The following is a 22,840-nucleotide window of genomic DNA, read 5'->3' on the forward strand; positions in this document are numbered from 1 at the left end:
CAAAGGTTCATAAAGAGATTGTTAAATAAATCGGTAACACTTTACAATAAGGTTCATTAGTTAACATTAGTTAATGTATTTACTAACATGCACTAACCATGAGCAATACATTTGTTACTGCATTTGTTAATCTTTGTTAATGTTAGTTCATGAAAATACAGCTGTTCATTGTTTGTTCATGTTAGTTCACGGTGCATTAACTAATGTTAACAGGATTTTAATCAAGTATTAGTAAATGTTGAAAATAACATTAACAAAGATTAACAAATGCTGTATATGTGCTATTCATTATTAGTTCATGTTAACTAATGTAGTTAACTAATGTTAACTAACGAACCTTATTGTAAAGTGTTACCAATAAATCCATATGAATCGAGTGGTTTAGTCCAAGTCTTTTGAAGAGACTTAATCGCTTTATCTGATGAACAGATTTAATTTAGGCTTTTATTCACACATAAACATTGATCAGCAAATATAATCTGAAGCTCAGCAGTACTTGTGAGAATGAACCTCATTGGTGCTTGTAGAAGGTCAAATGTGCTGCGTAACACGAGAAAAGTTCTTACATGTCAAGCGAACATGCTAGAGCTTCCTTTGCAAAATTGAATGTTGTAAAGATTGTCTGCTGATCAATGTTTATATGTGATTAAAAGCCTGAATTAAATCTGTTCATCATATAAAGCAATAACATGTTTTCTGAAGACTTGGATTAAACGGATTGATTCTTATGGATTTACTTTAAGACCTACATTTTGAACTGTCAGATGATGAACAAAAGTCTTCTAGGTTTGAAACGTCATGAGGGTTAGTAAATGATGACAGAATTTTCCTTTTTGAATGAACTATCCCTTTAATTGAATTATCAGAAATAATACTTAAATTTGTTTTAATTGCCTCAGCCCTTTTGTAGTGTTTATATACCCAAAAAAAGGTGTACAAAAATCTAGGCATTTATTGGGGCTTTCCAAACAAACAGAGATGGGTTGAGACAGACTCTCAATAAGCATTCAATTTAAGTGACCCTTTTTTTCTTTTTCTTGCACCAAATTATCCATAAGTTGTGCCAGAAAAGGTATTGCGGCCCCATTTGGTATGTTTATTTAGTATCATTTCTCATTTGACATAAAGAGAAACCCATAGAGTAATATAAAGTCTTGTTAATGGGCTTGTGACTTAATTTGTCCCCCACTGGGGTTATCTGTCCTTGGGTTGAAGGGTTGGAAATCGTGCCAAATGGGATAACATTGCCGGTGGACTTCCAGGGGAGGAGTACGGGGGAGGCCTTCGTGCAGTTTGCTTCACAGGATATAGCCGAAAAGGCTCTAAAGAAACACAAGGAAAGAATAGGGCACAGGTGGGGATGGCTGGTTGGTTGCCTGGATACGTTGCTTTTCTTATGGTGTTCACCTCATTAAATCATCCACTGCAGAAATGACAAGACATGACCACAGATGATTTGATGATGACAAACAAAAAATAAAAAACAAGGAAAATGAAGCCCAGCTTTTTATCTGTTTTTAGTGCTGAGTGAACCATTGAGCAGCGCTGTGTAGATTTAAAGAGGAAAAGAGCTTAGTAGATATTTGAACTTTTTGACAAGCTGGTGAATTTTGGGTTTTAATGGACAGATATGTCAGCCAGGCTCATTAAAAGTGCAGCCACATTAGCAAAATTTTACAGACAAAAAGGTACATTGTATATTGTCAAATGCAATCTCACTGAAGTTACATTCAACTCGAGCAGCTTTTTCTGTTGGTCAGTTCCCTATTGGGCCTGTGAAAATTTTACTGATCAACGCTAATTGTGACTTTACTTTAAGCCAGGCGTACGCGGTATGATTTTTATCGTTAAAGCGATAGTTCACTTTGAAATTAATTTTTGATATGTTTTAGCTTACCTCAAGGGCATCCAAGATGTTGGTGTCTTTGTTTTCACAGTATTTTCAATTTTGACATTTTTCAGTCAAACCGTTGTTGTCTATCAGTCATACACTGGAGCCTAAGGGGGTCCACCAAAGAGCATGCACAGAGAAGACACAAAACGAGCGGGTTTTGTGAGAAAACGAACAGTATTTATATCGTTTTTACCTCGTGTAATCACAGTGACGTCTAAGTGATCTGAATCAGTTGTGCAATGTCCAACTGAACCGAACTGAATCAGTTCAATGTTACGCCGGAAGTGATCGCTTGAGTGTGACGTCACTCAATATTTACATGGAGATTTCGGAAGTTTTACCTTTTACTAAACATATTTAGATATACCGAAATCGTCTTCCATTGTAGTTTCCCGTATATCTAAATATGTTTAGTGAAAGGTAAAACTTCCGAAATCTCTGTATAAACAAAGAGTGACGTAGGCGAGCAAGCGAGCACTTCCGGCGCATGCGCAGACCGAAGCGCCCGTGCCGTCAGATCATTTTGTCACGGCTATGATTACAAGAGGTAAAAACGATATAAATACTGTTCATTTTCTCACACAAACCGCTCGTTTCGTGTCTTAGGCCATCAATGTGTACTTACATTTACGAGTCATTAAATCATGTTTAATTTGGACTTCTCTGTGCATGCTTTTTGGTGGACCCCCTTAGCCTCCAGTGTATGACTGATAGACAACAACGGTTTGACTGAAAAATGTCTAAATTGAAAATACTGCGGAAACAAAGACACCTACATCTTGGATGCCCTTGAGGTAAGCGAAAACATATCAAAAATTAATTTCAAAGTGAACTATCCCTTTAATAATCGTTGATGCTTTAATGGTGTGAGAGGAATTAAGAGCTGAGCAGAGTAGTTTGCAGGCACCTCCCAATAATTTTTAAACCTGTTCACATAAGTTGTCAACTAGGGATGCACCAATATGAAAATTTTGTCCGATACCGATAATTCTTTATATTTGAAAGCCGATAACCGATATATCGGCAGATAAACTTAAATCCAAATTTTTATCAAATTTTTGAGAGCCTGATTACAAAAACAAAAGTCTCACAATTAAACCCATGTCCCAATGGCGCACAATTATAATGTTATTCTCATTATAGTGTTGTATAGCCGATATGACAGATTTGCGTTGCACATGTTGTCCCGAACCAGATTTTCATTTTTTGAAGAGGTTTTAATCATATTTCAAGAAATTCAAAAACATAAACAGTTCTCAACAAGTGCCTAAGCTGAAGGGAATAATACATTATTTATCGGCTTTAATATATCGGCCAAATTTTCTTACCAGGCCGATAACGATAACATTAAAAATGAACATATATCGGCCGATTTGATATGCTGGCCGATATATCGTGCATCCCTATTGTCAACTATATAGCATCTATGATGAATATTATTATAGCCCTGTGGATGCAACTCTACAGCACGCATAGATGTTTTGGAATTGATGTGCTTTTGTTTGCTTTTCACCAAATCATTTGCTCGCTCGTCTTTTTATTTATTTTTTATTTTTACCTATCCAAAGCTAAAGCAGTCTCCGTGTTTAGAGCGAAAGCTCATGTGATTACCGTTGGCTCGCCGTGCCGCGTACCAGCTCCTTCGACACGATTATCAGGTTAACTGACTCGTAACGTGTTCATTGGTGTGTCTGAACTCGCACAGTTCAGACACACCATTGGGCCTTTTGAGATGTGTGACATCAGCTCTCCCTGCTTAACCGATAGTCACATGGCCACTCAGCACTAAGCCTAATGCAATAGGAATCTGTCAGTGTTTCTACCATTTTGAAGACTTCAGATCATGAGGACCCAGTTAAACAGGTAATACAAAGTTAACCCTAACTGTCTGAAGTGCTTTGCTAGCAGAGAACGAAAGCAGCGTGTCAGTCCAATGAGAGCACACCACACCTTCGGGTGACCATAAGAAAAGTTCTTCATAATGAAGGGTTGAATGAAGCTAAATAAATAAGGGTGCTTTATTTCTTTTGTCTCTCTGTGTCTCTTTTTTTTTTTCTTTTCGGAAACTGTTACGTAAAGTCACTGAACGGAGACGCTGACTGTAAATTAGTGTCATCCCAGAGTCATTCTAATTAAGGGTGTTTGTTCATTAGACCCGTTTTCAGACAGCTCTTATTTATACTGCACGCAGGAATGCTCTTGTCTTCTGCCGATAGACCCTGGTGCCATCAGTCTGTCTTTATGTCCTTAGGTATATAGAGATCTTCAAGAGCAGTCGCGCGGAAGTGCGCACACATTATGAACCCCAGCGTAAGGTCATGGGCATGCAGAGACCGGGCCCCTACGACAGGCCGGGTGGAGGCCGCGGCTACAACAGCATGGGAAGAGGAGTCTCCTTTGAGAGAATGAGACGTGGAGGCTACGGTGGGGGTAAATTATTTTTGGTGCTTATCAACATTATGCCACATATGCTAATGATGGAGCCTAATAATGAGTGGCATCGTGAGAGGTTGGTGCACAGTTACAGTCCTGTTATGTAATTATCTAACTAACACAAAGCTATACAGCCTGTGCCACTCTCTTGACATAGTTGCAAGATAATAGTTAATTTAAGGCACAATATGTAAGATTTTTGGATTAAAATATCCAAAAACTTCTAGAACAGTGTTATATATCACTGTATATTGATTTGTGTACTTCTAATATCCCAAATGTTTCCAACCATGTTTAAATCCAGAGAAATGAACTATTAATATGTGTTTTATTAGACAGGTGAGCAACTGTTTGGATACCTTTATCAGCAGAAAAATATTTTTAGATTGTTCAACACAGTTAGTCTTGTTGTTTAAATCACTTGTTTTGTACCATCTCTCAGAGACAACACCATTTTGTCATGGGGCTAACATGGCATAATCAGAAACTGCTTTATTTGTAGTAATAGTAATAATTTCTGCACAATACAATATTTAAAAATTAATTGCTTGTCATTTAGCAACACAAGTCATCCAGCTTCATTAATATGATATTGTAATATCAGTCTAGCTTACGACAATGCAACCAATTGCAACACATAACATAACTTAAAACACAGTGTTTTAGTATGATTGAACAGTAAAACAGTGCTGTGTTATCCCACAATTTTAATTTGTTAAGTAAAGTGCCTGTATTGAGTAGTAATTCAGCACTCAGGCTATTTCATGAAATAAAATGTAAATTTAAGTGATCAAATGTAACTAACAAAGTTCAAGTTTAATTGTAAACTAAACAAACGGAGTGGCAGTTGCTGACTGTGGCATATAACACAAACAGCAAAGTACAATCTCCCAAATAACCACAGTAACTGGGAAACAGTTTAACAAAGTAGCTCATCCTTGATCATGAGTTCTGCCTGAATCCCATCGGATTGCTTTCCATTGGCTGTGGAGCTGAAGATGATAACACCCATGATACCATGCTCATTCACAGCGTCATCAAGCTACACCTTTGTCATTGTTATAAATAAGCGACCTCTTGGGGTGAAACTTGCATACTGCACCTGTAAAGATTTTGACTGCTAGGTCACTTTAGATAAGAAAGCTTTTGCCAAATGAAAAAAATCGCTCGATTTCACTCTTTCACTCTCAAAATACTCATGCACAGTTAATTAAAACAGACAGTGAAAGGTTTTATCAAGATTTTTTGTTTATTTGTTCTTTTTCTTATTTGAATCAAAGATGGCCGTTATGGTGATGGCAGCTCCTCGTTTCAGAGCACAACAGGGCATTGTGTGCACATGAGAGGTCTTCCATACAGAGCCACTGAGACAGACATTTATAATGTGAGTCCTTATACTCAATACTTGTTTATTTCTAGACTGTGTACTTTGACAATTAACTGAATGCAAGTGTCTATGTTGTCCTCTCTAGTTCTTCTCTCCACTGAACCCGGTGCGTGTTCATCTGGAGATCGGTCCTGACGGCAGGGTGACGGGCGAGGCGGATGTCGAGTTTGCCACGCATGAGGACGCTGTGGCTGCCATGTCAAAAGACAAAGCCAATATGCGTAAGTTTTAGGAGAGGAAATAGCTACATTTAATGCTGAAAGTCTTAGTGCTCAAGTGATTTATTACTGCCATCCAATTTCTTTGTTTGGCTGTTCACATTTTTTTTAAGTGGTCAATATCAGATTTGAGTGCGAACTTGCCATTTATTTATAAGGTGGTGTACCTGGAAAACCAGCAAATTTGTGTGATGAGGATGAGGTGAAAGAGAGCAATGTTCTTCTCACATGGTATTTTTTTCCCTCAATTTAGCTGACATAGAGCTGTCACTTTAATACATATGAGTAAAACAGCTTCCTGTGTCCCTCCCCTACTAAATCTGCTGCAAACTTCCATATTCACAGAGCAGTAACGTACTGTGAAATCTTATCAAGGCACCCTCATGTCATTCAAGATATCCATGTCTTTCTTTCTTCAGTCAAAAATAAATTAAGGTTTTTGATGAAAACATACTCTACTGGTCAAAAGTTTTCAATCAGTAAGATTTTTTTTGTTCTCTTCTGCTCACCAGGCTGCTTTATTTGATGAAAAATGAAAATGACAAACAGTAATATTGTGAAATATTATGACAATTTTAAATGACTGTTTTCCATTTTAATATATTTTAAAATGTAATTTGAAAGCTGAATTTTCAACATAATTACTGTTGCTGATTACACATCAGTTTTCAGTGTCACATGATCCTTTAGAAATCATTCTAATATGCTGATTTTATGCTCAAAAAAACATAAATTATTATTTTCAATTTTAAAAACAGTCGTGTACCATCCCCCCCCCCCCCCAATATTCTATGATGAATAGAAAGTTCAAAAGAACAGCATTTATTTAAAATATAATCTTTTCTACCATTATAAATATCTTTACTGTAACTTTTGATCAATTTAACTCATCCTTGATGAATAAAAGTATTTTCTAATTTCTTTCCCCCAAAAATAAAAAATAAATTCTTACTGACCCCAAACTTTTGAATGGTAGTGATTAATGTTACAAAAGCTTTCCATTTCAGATCAATTCTGTTCTTTTGAACTTTCTATTCATCAAAGAATCCTGAAATAAAAATGTAAAAAACTGTTTTCAACATGGATAATAATCATAAATGTTTCTTGAGCATTATATTATAATAATTTTTGAAGGATCATGTGACACTGAAGACTGGAGTAATGATGCTGTAAATTCAGTTTTGAACACAGGAATAAATTACACTTCACTATATATTCACATAGAAAACCGCTGTTTTAAATTGTAATAATATTTCACAATATTACTGTTTTTTTTTTTTTATTACATAATTGCAGCCTTGATGAGGAGAAGAGACTTCTTTTAAAAACATAAAAAATCTTACCAATCTAAAACTTTTGACCGGTAGTGTAAATGTAATGTCAACATTTCCTTTGGTGAGGCACTGCCTACCCTGACCGCACATGACCAAAGAACTACCAGAATGTATAATCTTTGGGTGTGACTGTCATTGGTGCAAAACTGTGATGAATTAAAACTTCAGACCTGTATCTTATTTAGGTCCACATGTGGTGCAAATCATAATGGAAAATGTGAATCTACGATCGGCTAAAGATAAAATATTGGATTTTTATTAAGTTCAGGTTTTGTTAACATGTCTTGAATGTCTGAATTCTTCTCTTGAAGCAAACTAAACACTTTGCTAGATGATTATCTGGAGTCTAAATAATAACAACACTATTTCTCATGCAGAGCACCGTTATGTGGAGCTGTTCCTAAACTCAACATCAGGGGGCGGAAGCGGAGGATATGGTGGCCAAATGATGGGCGGTATGGGTAAGAGCTCTTCTTCACCTCTTCTTCACACATGAGTAACTCTTACCAAGCAGTATTAGGAGATGCGTTATTGTTGCTCTGCAGGAAACCAGTCGTCATACGGACACAGCAGCCAACAGATGGGCTCTGGCTACAGCGGTGGTTATGGTAACCAGAGTGGCATGGGGGGCTACAGTGACTACAGTGAGTGTCAGCTCTTCCGTAGCTCTGCTAGCCGGTTCCATGCCAAATCCTATCGCCCTTGGACCCCTAGGGGTAGCTGTTTGTAATGCCTGATTAAAAAGCCTTTCGTGTTATCCTGTTGTAGCCGATCAGGTAAATACAATCACCTTTAAACGGTACTCCAATGCCAATATTATCATTTTGATAAAGTTTGTCTGGATTTCACATTGCCTATTTAGTATCTTTCTGTTGTGCTACCTAAATATAATGAATGTGTATCCCTAGAGATTTTTACAAAAAAAAGAAAAAGAAAAGGTGTGGTGATATTTAACACAGAGAGCACAATTCAATGAAAGTTTATGATTGCATGTTGGTTTGCTTACCAACTGAATCAAAGACAAGCGTTTATTTTTATGGTTTTATACATGACAGTTTGGACACAAGATATATAATTAAAGTAAAATATTTATTGATGTTATGTTTTTGATGCATGTTGCTGATGATGCATTTTGGGATTAATAATTGGGTTCCAAAAGGAGTTCTTCAAGGGAATGGAATTTTTAGGGGTCCAAGTGAGGTAGAATTTGATGCGTCACTGAAGGCCCTATAACATGACCTCCATCAATGCATGCTATCTCTGGCACTGGATTTCGTGCAGGTCAAATGGTTTCACCTTTGACCCCACCTGACTTTTTAGAGCATAGTTATTCATTGACAAACAGTTCACCAGGTTTCATTGCCCGTGTTGTGTCAGTGTAAAAAAAAAAACTTTATAATGTGAAATGCATGTTATTGCTTTCAATGTTTATGTCGTTCTTGAGACATTTTAAAGGAGTAGTTCACTTTTAAAAAACTTTTGCTGATAATTTACTCACCCCCATGTCATCCAAGATGTCAATATCATTCTTTCTTCAGTCGGAAAGAAATTAAGGTTTTTGATGAAAACATTCCAGGATTTTCTCCATTTAATGGACTTCATTGGGAACCAAACGGTTCAAGGTCCAAATGAGAGTTTCAGTGCAGCTTCAATTGACATCAGACGATGAATAAGGGTCTTATCTAGGACCCTTCGAGTCATGACTCGAAAAAAGATTCGTTCATTTTGATGAACGAGTTTGAACAGGAGAGTCACGAACGTGCATCACAGAACAGAATAGAGCAAGGCGAGCATTTGTGCTTATAAAACTTAACCCCCTCAGACCTTATGTTTCAAGTTTCTGAAAAATATAAAAGTACATTTTCCCAGCTCATGAGGCTTCTATAAATGAAAACAAATGAAAAAACAAATTTATATGATTGCTTTCATTGTGATTTTTTTTTTTTTGTCCATTCCAATGGACATCAGGTCAAAACAGGTGTGCTTCCCAAAAATGTACCAACAGGAAATAAATTAATAAACATAAAACTTGTTGGTCTATACTTTAAGCTTTTTCTCAAGGTCAAAAAAATTCCAGCAGTATACCGTTTTAACTTTAATTTTGAGTTTTTTGTTTTACAGATTGCACATTGTTTGTAACAAACTAAATATCTTCGAATCAATCAATCTGGTCATATTAGAGTCATTTTCTGTGTGCATCTTTCTTTTTTTTAAGAACAAAAACTTGAACATTATAACATTACAACTTTAATCGTAAGGTTTTTAATTTATATATTGAACGTTTGTTTATTCATAACAAAACAAACCTAGGAATCAATCAAGGCATTCATATTAGAGTCATTTCCTGTGTGCATCGGACGAGTCCCCGGACACGCCCCCGTCCCACGAACACACTATTTGTCCAATAACCCACTATTTTCGAAAAGTACTAACATGACGGGTAACCCTGTCCACTTTTTCGCTGCAAGAAAATAAGTTTCTCGGATCTTCTTGAAACTCTGGATTCTGATAGAGGGCCAAGAGACTTAGACCTGAGTGCAAAAATGGAGTCTCCAGACCCTTCCTGAGCTGAGATATTGAGATCCCACGTAGCATTTATCCCACTATTTTTATAATGGCATATATGCTAAGTGGGATGTCCATATCTCAGCTCAGGAAGGGTCTAGAGACTCCATTTTTGCACTCAGGTCCAAGTCTCTTGGCCCTCTATCAGTATCCAGAGTTTTGAGAAGATTGGAGAAACTCAAAATTTCGACCTAAAAAAAAACGAAAGGGGTATCACTGTCGTTTTTTTTTTCGGGGCGAAAAAATTAAGTTTCTCCAATCTTCTCAAAACTCTGGATTCTGATAGAGGGCCAAGAGACTTGGACCTGAGTGAAAAATGGAGGCTCTAGACCCTTCCAGAGCTGAGATATCGAAACTCAAAATTTCGATCCGAAAAAAAAAACGACAGTGGTACCCCTTTCGTATTTTTTTTTTCGGGCGAAAAATAAAGTATCCCCAATCTTCTCAAAACTCTGGATTCTGATAGAGGGCAATGAGACTTAGCCCTGAGTGCAAAAATTAAGGCTCTAGACCCTTCCAGAGCTGAGATATCGAAACTCAAAATTTCGATCCGAAAAAAAAAACGACAGTGGTACCCCTTTCGTTTGTTTTTTTTTTCGGGCGAAAAATTAAGTATCCCCAATCTTCTCAAAACTCTGGATTCTGATAGAGGGCCACGAGACTTAGACCTGAGTGCAAAAAGCGAGGCTCTAGACCCTTCCAGAGCTGAGATATCGAAACTCAAAATTTCGACCCGAAAAAAAAAACGACAGTGGTACCCCTTACGTTTTTTTAGGGGGGGTGAAAAATAAAGTTTCCCCAATCTTCTCAAAACTCTGGATTCTGATAGAGGGCCATGAGACTTAAACCTGAGTGCAAAAATGGAGGCTCTAGACCTTTCCAGAGCTGAGATATCGAAACTCAAAATTTCGACCCCCCCCCAAAAAAAACGAAAGTGGTACCCCTTACGTTTTTTTTCGGGGGGCAAAAAATTAAGTTTCCCCAATCTTCTCAAAACTCTGGATTCTGATAGAGGGCCATGAGACTTAGACCTGAGTGCAAAAAGCGAGGCTCTAGACCCTTCCAGAGCTGAGGTATCGAAACTCACAATTTCGACCCGAAAAAAAAAAACGACAGTGTTACTACCCCTTTCGTTTTTTTCCGTTTTCGGGCGAAAAATTAAGTTTCTCCAATCTTCTCAAAACTCTGGATTATGATAGAGGGCTGTGAGACTTTGACCTGAGTGCAAAAATGGATGATCTTGACCCTTCCAGAGCTGAGATATTGAAACTCAAAATTTCGACCCGAAAAAAAAACCACAATGTTACCCCTTTCGGTTTTTTTTCACTTTTGGGCGAAAAATTAAGTTTCTCCAATCTTCTCAAAACTCTGGATTCTGATAGAGGGCTTTGAGACTTTGAACTGAGTGCAAAAATGGAGGCTCTAGACCCTTCCAGAGCTGAGATATCGAAACTCAAAATTTCTACCCGAAAAAAAAAATGACAGTGTTACCCCTTTCGTTTTTTTTTTTCATTTTTGGGTGAAAAATTAAGTTTCTCCAATCTTCTCAAAACTCTGGATTATGATAGAGGGCTGTGAGTCTTTGACCTGAGTGCAAAAATGGATGATCTTGACCCTTCCAGAGCTGAGATATTGAAACTCAAAATTTCGACCCGAAAAAAAAACCACAATGTTACCCCTTTCGGTTTTTTTTCACTTTTGGGCGAAAAATTAAGTTTCTCCAATCTTCTCAAAACTCTGGATTCTGATAGAGGGCTTTGAGACTTTGAACTGAGTGCAAAAATGGAGGCTCTAGACCCTTCCAGAGCTGAGATATCGAAACTCAAAATTTCTACCCGAAAAAAAAAATGACAGTGTTACCCCTTTCGTTTTTTTTTTCATTTTTGGGTGAAAAATTAAGTTTCTCCAATCTTCTCAAAACTCTGGATTATGATAGAGGGCTGTGAGTCTTTGACCTGAGTGCAGAAATGGAGGCTCTAGACCCTTCCAGAGCTGAGATATCGAAATTCCAAATTTCGACCCGAAAAAAAAAACGACAGTGTTACCCCTTACGTTTTTTTTTTCATTTTTGGGCGAAAAATTAAGTTTCTCCAATCTTCTCAAAACTCTGGATTATGATAGAGGGCTGTGAGACTTTGACCTGAGTGCAAAAATGGAGGCTCTAGACCCTTCCAGAGCTGAGATATCGAAATTCAAAATTTCGACCCGAAAAAAAAACGACAGTGTTACCCCTTTCATTTTTTTTTCGTTTTCGGGCGAAAAATTAAGTTTCTCCAATCTTCTCAAAACTCTGGATTCTGATAGAGGGCTGTGAGACTTTGACCTGAGTGCAAAAATGGATGATCTAGAACCTTCCAGAGCTGAGATATCGAAATTCTAAATTTCGACCCGAAAAAAAAAACGACAGTGTTACCCCTTTCGTTTTTTTTTTTCATTTTTGGGCGAAAAATTAAGTTTCTCCAATCTTCTCAAAACTCTGGATTATGATAGAGGGCTGTGAGACTTTGACCTGAGTGCAATAATGGATGATCTAGACCCTTCCAGAGCTAAGACATCGAAATTCAAAATTTCGACCCGAAAAAAAAACGACAGTGTTACCCCTTTCGTTTTTTTTTTTTTCATTTTTGGGCGAAAAATTAAGTTTCTCCAATCTTCTCAAAACTCTGGATTCTGATAGAGGGCCACGAGACTTTGAACTGAGTGCAAAAATGGAGGCTCTAGACCCTTCCAGAGCTAAGATATCAACATTCAAAATTTCGACCCGAAAAAAAAAATGACAGTGTAAACCCTTTCGTTTTTTTCCGTTTTCGGGCAAAAAATTAAGTTTCTCCAATCTTCTCAAAACTCTGGATTATGATAGAGGGCCACAAGACTTTGACCTGAGTGCAAAAATGGAGGCTCTAGACCCTTCCAGAGCTGAGATATCGAAATTCAAAATTTCGACCCGAAAAAAAAACGACAGTGTTACCCCTTTCGTTTTTTTTCGTTTTCGGGCGAAAAATTAAGTTTCTCCAATCTTCTCAAAACTCTGGATTCTGATAGAGGGCCACGAGACTTTGACCTGAGAGCAAAAATGGAGGCTCTAGACCCTTCCAGAGCTGAGATATCGAAATTCAAAATTTCGACCCGAAAAAAAAACGACAGTGTTACCCCTTTCGTTTTTTTTTCATTTTTGGGCGAAAAATTAAGTTTCTCCAATCTTCTCAAAACTCTGGATTATGATAGAGGGCTGTGAGACTTTGACCTGAGTGCAAAAATTGATGATCTAGACCCTTCCAGAGCTAAAATATAGAAATTCAAAATTTCGACCCGAAAAAAAAACGACAGTGTTACCCCTTTCGTTTTTTTTCATTTTTGGGCGAAAAATTAAGTTTCTCATATCTTCTCAAAACTCTGGATTCTGATAGAGGGCCACGAGACTTTGAACTGAGTGCAAAATGGAGGCTCTAGACCCTTCCAGAGCTGAGATATCAACATTCAAAATTTCGACCCGAAAAAAAAACGACAGTGTTACCCCTTTCGTTTTTTTTCGTTTTCGGGCGAAAAATTAAGTTTCTCCAATCTTCTCAAAACTCTGGATTATGATAGAGGGCTGTGAGACTTTGACCTGAGTGCAAAAATGGATGATCTAGACCCTTCCAGAGCTGAGATATCGAAATTCAAAATTTCGACCCGAAAAAAAACGACAGTGTTACCCCTTTCGTTTTTTTTCATTTTTGGGCGAAAAATTAAGTTTCTCATATCTTCTCAAAACTCTGGATTCTGATAGAGGGCCACGAGACTTTAAACTGAGTGCAAAAATGGAGGCTCTAGACCCTTCCAAAGCTGAGATATCAACATTCAAAATTTCGACCCGAAAAAAAAACGACAGTGTTACCCCTTTCGTTTTTTTTCGTTTTCGGGCGAAAAATTAAGTTTCCCCAATCTTCTCAAAACTCTGGATTATGATAGAGGGCTGTGAGTCTTTGACCTGAGTGCAAAAATGGATGATCTAGACCCTTCCAGAGCTGAGATGTCGAAATTCAAAATTTCGACCCGAAAAAAAAAACGACAGTGTTAGGGGCCGTTCACATATCGCGCCTAAAAACGCGTAGAAAACGCTAGGCGCACGCGTTCTCCTTTTTCCAAAGAAGCGCTAGGGCGGTTGCACTCCGGAGGCGTCTGTCGTTGCTAAGCAACCATCAGCTGCGCTCTCCATTACATGAAGGAAATTTCAGCAATGGATTTCCACCACCAAAAAAACCCTTGCTGTAACTCTGTTACAAGATTTATTTACTCAGAAAAGTTAAAAAACGCCGCAGTGTTTGGGTGCATCCCATACTACAAAAACGCAAGAACCATGGGGAATTTCACCAGCTGATTCAGGAACTCCGCCTGGACAATGGGAGGTTCAAAGCCTATTTCAGAGTGGACAAGGACCAGTTTGATTATATTTTAAGAAGAGGTAACAAAAATGGCGAGGAAGCTGATTGGTTGGTTCGTGTCACGTGACCTACGGTGCGCTTGCGGCATTCTGAAAAGTTGAGATGTTTTTATCTCGATGCGGCGCGGACGCGCCTGGAAAAAACGAGCGCGTCGCACCGCGACCGCGTCGCTTCCATTATGAGCGCGCATACCGCGCGCCTACATTTGAAATAACGAACTTGAGCGCGCAAAAGACGCGATATGTGAACCGGCCCTTACCCCTTTCGTTTTTTTTCGTTTTCGGGCGAAAAATTAAGTTTCTCCAATCTTCTCAAAACTCTGGATTATGATAGAGGGCTGTGAGACTTTGACCTGAGTGCAAAAATGGAGGCTCTAGACCCTTCCAGAGCTGAGATATCGAAATTCAAAATTTCGACCCGAAAAAAAACGACAGTGTTGCCCCTTTCGTTTTTTTTCGTTTTCGGGCGAAAAATTAAGTTTCTCCAATCTTCTCAAAACTCTGGATTCTGATAGAGGGCTGTGAGACTTTGACCTGAGTGCAAAAATGGATGATCTAGAACCTTCCAGGGCTGAGATATCGAAATTCAAAATTTCGACCCGAAAAAAAACCGACAGTGTTACCCCTTTGGTTTTTTTTCATTTTTGGGCGAAAAATTAAGTTTCTCCAATCTTCTCAAAACTCTGGATTATGATAGAGGGCTGTGAGACTTTGACCTGAGTGCAAAAATGGATGATCTAGACCCTTCCAGAGCTGAGATATTGAAATTAAAAATTTCGACCCGAAAAAAAAACGACAGTGTTACCCCTTTCGTTTTTTTTTCATTTTTGGGCGAAAAATTAAGTTTCTCATATCTTCTCAAAACTCTGGATTCTGATAGAGGGCCACGAGACTTTGAACTGAGTGCAAAAATGGAGGCTCTAGACCCTTCCAGAGCTGAGATATCAACATTCAAAATTTCGACCCGAAAAAAAAACGACAGTGTTACCCCTTTCGTTTTTTTTCAGTTTTCGGGCGAAAAATTAAGTTTCTCCAATCTTCTCAAAACTCTGGATTATGATAGAGGGCTGTGAGACTTTGACCTGAGTGCAAAAATGGATGATCTAGACCCTTCCAGAGCTGAGATATCGAAATTCAAAATTTCGACCCGAAAAAAAACGACAGTGTTACCCCTTTCGTTTTTTTTAATTTTTGGGCGAAAAATTAAGTTTCTCCAATCTTCTCACAACTCTGGATTATGCTAGAGGGCTGTGAGACTTTGACCTGAGTGCAAAAATGGATGATCTAGACCCTTCCAGAGCTGAGATATCAAAATTCAAAATTTCGACCCGAAAAAAACGACAGTGTTACCCCTTTCGTTTTTTTTCATTTTTGGGCGAAAAATTAAGTTTCTCATATCTTCTCAAAACTCTGGATTCTGATAGAGGGCCACGAGACTTTGAACTGAGTGCAAAAATGGAGGCTCTAGACCCTTCCAGAGCTGAGATATCAACATTCAAAATTTCGACCCGAAAAAAAAACGACAGTGTTACCCCTTTCGTTTTTTTTCGTTTTCGGGCGAAAAATTAAGTTTCTCCAATCTTCTCAAAACTCTGGATTATGATAGAGGGCTGTGAGACTTTGACCTGAGTGCAAAAATGGATGATCTAGACCCTTCCAGAGCTGAGATATCGAAATTCAAAATTTCGACCCGAAAAAAAACGACAGTGTTACCCCTTTCGTTTTTTTCATTTTTGGGCGAAAAATTAAGTTTCTCCAATCTTTTCACAACTCTGGATTATGCTAGAGGGCTGTGAGACTTTGACCTGAGTGCAAAAATGGATGATCTAGACCCTTCCAGAGCTGAGATATCAAAATTTAAAATTTCGACCCGAAAAAAAAACGACAGTGGAGAAACTTAATTTTTCGCCCGAAAACGGAAAAAAACGAAAGGGGTCTACCCCTTTCGTTTTTTTTCGTTTTCGGGCGAAAAATTAAGTTTCTCCAATCTTCTCAAAACTCTGGATTATGATAGAGGGCTGTGAGACTTTGACCTGAGTGCAAAAATGGATGATCTAGAACCTTCCAGAGCTGAGATATCGAAATTCAAAATTTCGACCCGAAAAAAAAACGACAGTGTTACCCCTTTCGTTTTTTTTTCATTTTTGGGCGAAAAATTAAGTTTCTCCAATCTTCTCAAAACTCTGGATTATGATAGAGGGCTGTGAGACTTTGACCTGAGTGCAAAAATGGATGATCTAGAACCTTCCAGAGCTGAGATATCGAAATTCAAAATTTCGACCCGAAAAAAAAACGACAGTGTTACCCCTTTCGTTTTTTTCATTTTTGGGCGAAAAATTAAGTTTCTCCAATCTTCTCAAAACTCTGGATTATGATAGAGGGCTGTGAGACTTTGACCTGAGTGCAAAAATGGATGATCTAGACCCTTCCAGAGCTGAGATATCGAAATTCAAAATTTCAACCCGAAAAAAAAAACGACAGTGTTACCCCTTTCGTTTTTTTTTCATTTTTGGGCGAAAAATTAAGTTTCTCATATCTTCTCAAAACTCTGGATTCTGATAGAGGGCCACGAGACTTTGAACTGAGTGCAAAAATGGAGGCTCTAGACCCTTCCAGAGCTGAGATATTAACATTCAAAATTTCGACCCGAAAAAAAAACGACAGTGTTACCCCTTTCGTTTTTTTTCGTTTTCGGGCGAAAAATTAAGTTTCTCCAATCTTCTCAAAACTCTGGATTATGATAGAGGGCTGTGAGACTTTGACCTGAGTGCAAAAATGGATGATCTAGACCCTTCCAGAGCTGAGATATCGAAATTCAAAATTTCGACCCGAAAAAAAACGACAGTGTTACCCCTTTCGTTTTTTTTCATTTTTGGGCGAAAAATTAAGTTTCTCCAATCTTCTCAAAATTCTGGATTATGATAGAGGGCTATGAGACTTTGACCTGAGTGCAAAAATGGAGGCTCTAGACCCTTCCAGAGCTGAGATATCGGAATTCAAAATTTCGACCCGAAAAAAAAACGACAGTGTTACCCCTTTCGTTTTTTTTCATTTTTGGGCGAAAAATTAAGTTTCTCCAATCTTCTCAAAACTCTGGATTATGATAGAGGGCTGTGAGACTTTGACCTGAGTGCAAAAATGGAGGCTCTAGACCCTTCCAGAGCTGAGATATCGAAATTCAATATTTCGACCCGAAAAAAAAACGACAGTGTTACCCCTTACGTTTTTTTTCATTTTTGGGCGAAAAATTAAGTTTCTCCAATCTTCTCAAAACTGGATTATGATAGAGGGCCACGAGACTTTTACCTGAGTGCATAATGGAGGCTCTAGACCCTTCCAGAGCTAAGATATCGAAATTCAAAATTTCGACCCGAAAAAAAAACGACAGTGTTACCCCTTTCGTTTTTTTCGTTTTCGGGCGAAAAATTAAGTTTCTCCAATCTTCTCAAAACTCTGGATTATGATAGAGGGCTGTGAGACTTTGACCTGAGTGCAAAAATGGAGGCTCTAGACCCTTCCAGAGCTGAGATATCGAAATTCAAAATTTCGACCCGAAAAAAAACGACAGTGTTACCCCTTTCGTTTTTTTTCGTTTTCGGGCGAAAAATTAAGTTTCTCCAATCTTCTCAAAACTCTGGATTATGATAGAGGGCTGTGAGACTTTGACCTGAGTGCAAAAATGGATGATCTAGAACCTTCCAGAGCTGAGATATCGAAATTCAAAATTTCGACCCGAAAAAAAAACGACAGTGTTACCCCTTTCGTTTTTTTTCATTTTTGGGCGAAAAATTAAGTTTCTCCAATCTTCTCAAAACTCTGGATTATGATAGAGGGCTGTGAGACTTTGACCTGAGTGCAAAAATGGATGATCTAGACCCTTCCAGAGCTGAGATATCAAAATTCAAAATTTCGACCCAAAAAAACGACAGTGTTACCCCTTTCGTTTTTTTTTTCATTTTTGGGCAAAAAATTAAGTTTCTCCAATCTTCTCAAAATTCTGGATTATGATAGAGGGCTGTGAGACTTTGATCTGAGTGCAAAAATGGAGGCTCTAGACCCTTCCAGAGCTGAGATATCAAAATTCAAAATTTCGACCCAAAAAAACGACAGTGTTACCCCTTTCGTTTTTTTTTTCATTTTTGGGCAAAAAATTAAGTTTCTCCAATCTTCTCAAAATTCTGGATTATGATAGAGGGCTGTGAGACTTTGATCTGAGTGCAAAAATGGAGGCTCTAGACCCTTCCAGAGCTGAGATGTCGAAATTCAAAATTTCAAACCGATTTCGTTTTTTTTTCGTTTTCGGGCGAAAAATTAAGTTTCTCCAATCTTCTCAAAACTCTGGATTATGATAGAGGGCTGTGAGACTTTGACCTGAGTGCAAAAATGGATGATCTAGACCCTTCCAGAGCTGAGATATCGAAATTCAAAATTTCGACCCGAAAAAAAACGACAGTGTTACCCCTTTCGTTTTTTTTCATTTTTGGGCGAAAAATTAAGTTTCTCCAATCTTCTCACAACTCTGGATTATGATAGAGGGCTGTGAGACTTTGACCTGAGTGCAAAAATGGATGATCTAGACCCTTCCAGAGCTGAGATATCAAAATTCAAAATTTCGACCCGAAAAAAACGACAGTGTTACCCCTTTCGTTTTTTTTCATTTTTGGGCGAAAAATTAAGTTTCTCATATCTTCTCACAACTCTGGATTATGCTAGAGGGCTGTGAGACTTTGACCTGAGTGCAAAAATGGATGATCTAGACCCTTCCAGAGCTGAGATATCAACATTCAAAATTTCGACCCGAAAAAAAACGACAGTGTTACCCCTTTCGTTTTTTTTCATTTTCGGGCGAAAAATTAAGTTTCTCCAATCTTCTCAAAACTCTGGATTATGATAGAGGGCTGTGAGACTTTGACCTGAGTACAAAAATGGATGATCTAGACCCTTCCAGAGCTGAGATATCGAAATTCAAAATTTCGACCCGAAAAAAAACGACAGTGTTACCCCTTTCGTTTTTTTTCATTTTTGGGCGAAAAATTAAGTTTCTCCAATCTTTTCACAACTCTGGATTATGCTAGAGGGCTGTGAGACTTTGACCTGAGTGCAAAAATGGATGATATAGACCCTTACAGAGCTTAGATATCAAAATTTAAAATTTCGACCCGAAAAAAAAAACGACAGTGGAGAAACTTAATTTTTCGCCCGAAAACGGAAAAAAACGAAAGGGGTCTACCCCTTTCGTTTTTTTCCGTTTTCGGGCGAAAAATTAAGTTTCTCCAATCTTCTCAAAACTCTGGATTATGATAGAGGGCTGTGAGACTTTGACCTGAGTGCAAAAATGGATGATCTAGAACCTTCCAGAGCTGAGATATTGAAATTCAAAATTTCGACCCGAAAAAAAACCGACAGTGTTACCCCTTTCGTTTTTTTTCATTTTTGGGCGAAAAATTAAGTTTCTCCAATCTTCTCAAAACTCTGGATTATGATAGAGGGCTGTGAGACTTTGACCTGAGTGCAAAAATGGATGATCTAGAACCTTCCAGAGCTGAGATATTGAAATTCAAAATTTCGACCCGAAAAAAAAACCACAGTGTTACCCCTTTCGTTTTTTTCATTTTTGGGCGAAAAATTAAGTTTCTCCAATCTTCTCAAAACTCTGGATTATGATAGAGGGCTGTGAGACTTTGACCTGAGTGCAAAAATGGATGATCTAGACCCTTCCAGAGCTGAGATATCGAAATTCAAAATTTCAACCCGAAAAAAAAAACGACAGTGTTACCCCTTTCGTTTTTTTTCATTTTTGGGCGAAAAATTAAGTTTCTCATATCTTCTCAAAACTCTGGATTCTGATAGAGGGCCACGAGACTTTGAACTGAGTGCAAAAATGGAGGCTCTAGACCCTTCCAGAGCTGAGATATTAACATTCAAAATTTCGACCCGAAAAAAAAACGACAGTGTTACCCCTTTCGTTTTTTTTCATTTTCGGGCGAAAAATTAAGTTTCTCCAATCTTCTCAAAACTCTGGATTATGATAGAGGGCTGTGAGACTTTGACCTGAGTGCAAAAATGGAGGCTCTAGACCCTTCCAGAGCTGAGATATTAACATTCAAAATTTCGACCCGAAAAAAAAAACGACAGTGTTACCCCTTACGTTTTTTTTCATTTTTGGGCGAAAAATTAAGTTTCTCCAATCTTCTCAAAACTCTGGATTATGATAGAGGGCTGTTAGACTTTGACCTGAGTGCAAAAATTGAGGCTCTAGACCCTTCCAGAGCTGAGATATCGAAATTCAAAATTTCGACCCGAAAAAAAAAACGACAGTGTTACCCCTTTCGTTTTTTTTCATTGTTGGGTGAAAAATTAAGTTTCTCCAATCTTCTCAAAACTCTGGATTATGATAGAGGGCTGTGAGTCTTTGACCTGAGTGCAAAAATGGATGATCTAGACCCTTCCAGAGCTGAGATATCAAATTTCAGAATTTCGACCCGAAAAAAAAATGACAGTGTTACCCCTTACGTTTTTTTTTTATTTTTAGGCGAAAAATTAAGTTTCTCCAATCTTCTCGAAACTCTGGATTATGATAGAGGGCTGTGAGTCTTTGACCTGAGTGCAAAAATGGATGATCTAGACCCTTCCAGAGCTGAGATGTCGAAATTCAAAATTTCAAACCGAAAAAAAAAACGACAGTGTTACCCCTTTCATTTTTTTTCGTTTTCGGGCGAAAAATTAAGTTTCTCCAATCTTCTCAAAACTCTGGATTATGATAGAGGGCTGTGAGACTTTGACCTGAGTGCAAAAGTGGATGATCTAGACCCTTCCAGAGCTGAGATATTGAAATTCAAAATTTCGACCCGAAAAAAAAACGACAGTGTTACCCCTTTCGTTTTTTTTCATTTTTGGGCGAAAAATTAAGTTTCTCATATCTTCTCAAAACTCTGGATTCTGATAGAGGGCCACGAGACTTTGAACTGAGTGCAAAAATGGAGGCTCTAGACCAGGGGTCACCAAACTTTTTTCTCTGGGGGCCACATTATCGTTCCTGACTGTGATGGGGGGCCGGGGCTATATAAAATAGAATTGTGTGACCAAGACCAAACTGACCACCAGCAGGCCTCATAGTAGAGATTACTAGCCTGGCACAGCCATATTTGTTTATCATTAATAGTTGTTTGCAAAAGTAGTAATCGAGTCTTCACACTTTGTTTTAATTTGAAATACCACAGATTTTCCATTTATTTATTTTCGAATACAAATAACATCAAACCTGTCAAGGTAAGAAACATCTGCCTAGTTGAGGTGAGTGGCACTGGTAAGGATGAATGAAAAATTATAAATTATAGGTAGGCCTGTTACTATTTATAATAATTGTGTACAGCACTTAATAAAGGTCAAATAAATAGGCCTATAAAATAAATAAATAAACATTGAAATTATAACAACAACATGAGTAATAGAACTAGTCAGCTCTTATGCCTATCCAGGTGAGCATGCTCAATAAACAACAAAATACCAAATGCAGACATGTTATTATTTTCCAAAAAGCAATTTAAAAAAATAGGCCATGACGACTTTTGGGGATTGCCGGTTCAAGTAGTGGGGGGCAGAGGGGTTGGGGGGCCAGTCAAAGGGGTGTGGCGGGCCTGATTCGGCCCGCGGGCCTTAGTTTGGTGACCCATGCTCTAGACCCTTCCAGAGCTGAGATATCAACATTCAAAATTTCGACCCGATTTCGTTTTTTTTTTCGTTTTCGGGCGAAAAATTAAGTTTCTCCAATCTTCTCAAAACTCTGGATTATGATAGAGGGCTGTGAGACTTTGACCTGAGTGCAAAAATGGATGATCTAGACCCTTCCAGAGCTGAGATATCAAAATTCAAAATTTCGACCCGAAAAAAACGACAGTGTTACCCCTTTCGTTTTTTTTCATTTTTGGGCGAAAAATTAAGTTTCTCATATCTTCTCAAAACTCTGGATTCTGATAGAGGGCCACGAGACTTTGAACTGAGTGCAAAAATGGAGGCTCTAGACCCTTCCAGAGCTGAGATATCAACATTCAAAATTTCGACCCGAAAAAAAAAACGACAGTGTTACCCCTTACGTTTTTTTTCATTTTTGGGCGAAAAATTAAGTTTCTCCAATCTTCTCAAAACTCTGGATTATGATAGAGGGCTGTGAGACTTTGACCTGAGTGCAAAAATGGATGATCTAGAACCTTCCAGAGCTGAGATATTGAAATTCAAAATTTCGACCCGAAAAAAAACCGACAGTGTTACCCCTTTCGTTTTTTTTCATTTTTGGGCGAAAAATTAAGTTTCTCCAATCTTCTCAAAACTCTGGATTATGATAGAGGGCTGTGAGACTTTGACCTGAGTGCAAAAATGGATGATCTAGAACCTTCCAGAGCTGAGATATTGAAATTCAAAATTTCGACCCGAAAAAAAAACGACAGTGTTACCCCTTTCGTTTTTTTCATTTTTGGGCGAAAAATTAAGTTTCTCCAATCTTCTCAAAACTCTGGATTATGATAGAGGGCTGTGAGACTTTGACCTGAGTGCAAAAATGGATGATCTAGACCCTTCCAGAGCTGAGAT

General features: G+C 38.1%; 1 protein-coding gene across 5 annotated transcripts in view; it reads left to right on the forward strand.

Moving 5' to 3' along the window:
* Positions 1 to 22,840, forward strand: part of hnrnph1 (heterogeneous nuclear ribonucleoprotein H1) — a 44,463-nt gene that overhangs the window by 1,584 nt on the left and 20,039 nt on the right. For 2 of the 5 annotated variants that reach the window (XM_039649245.2, XM_089135031.1), the window contains exons 5-10: positions 1,216 to 1,354; positions 4,146 to 4,324; positions 5,608 to 5,711; positions 5,800 to 5,935; positions 7,644 to 7,727; positions 7,812 to 7,910. In XM_039649245.2, coding sequence (XP_039505179.2) covers positions 1,216 to 1,354; positions 4,146 to 4,324; positions 5,608 to 5,711; positions 5,800 to 5,935; positions 7,644 to 7,727; positions 7,812 to 7,910 — 741 coding nt within the window. Of the gene's footprint in view, positions 1 to 1,215; positions 1,355 to 4,145; positions 4,325 to 5,607; positions 5,712 to 5,799; positions 5,936 to 7,643; positions 7,728 to 7,811; positions 8,043 to 22,840 lie in introns of all 5 variants that reach the window. The other 3 variants (XM_089135033.1, XM_089135032.1, XM_039649244.2) reach the window with 3 other exon arrangements.

This window comes from Pimephales promelas, chromosome 9, assembly GCF_988280905.1.
Source record: "Pimephales promelas chromosome 9, fPimPro1.hap1.1, whole genome shotgun sequence".
Lineage (NCBI taxonomy): Eukaryota > Metazoa > Chordata > Actinopteri > Cypriniformes > Leuciscidae > Pimephales > Pimephales promelas.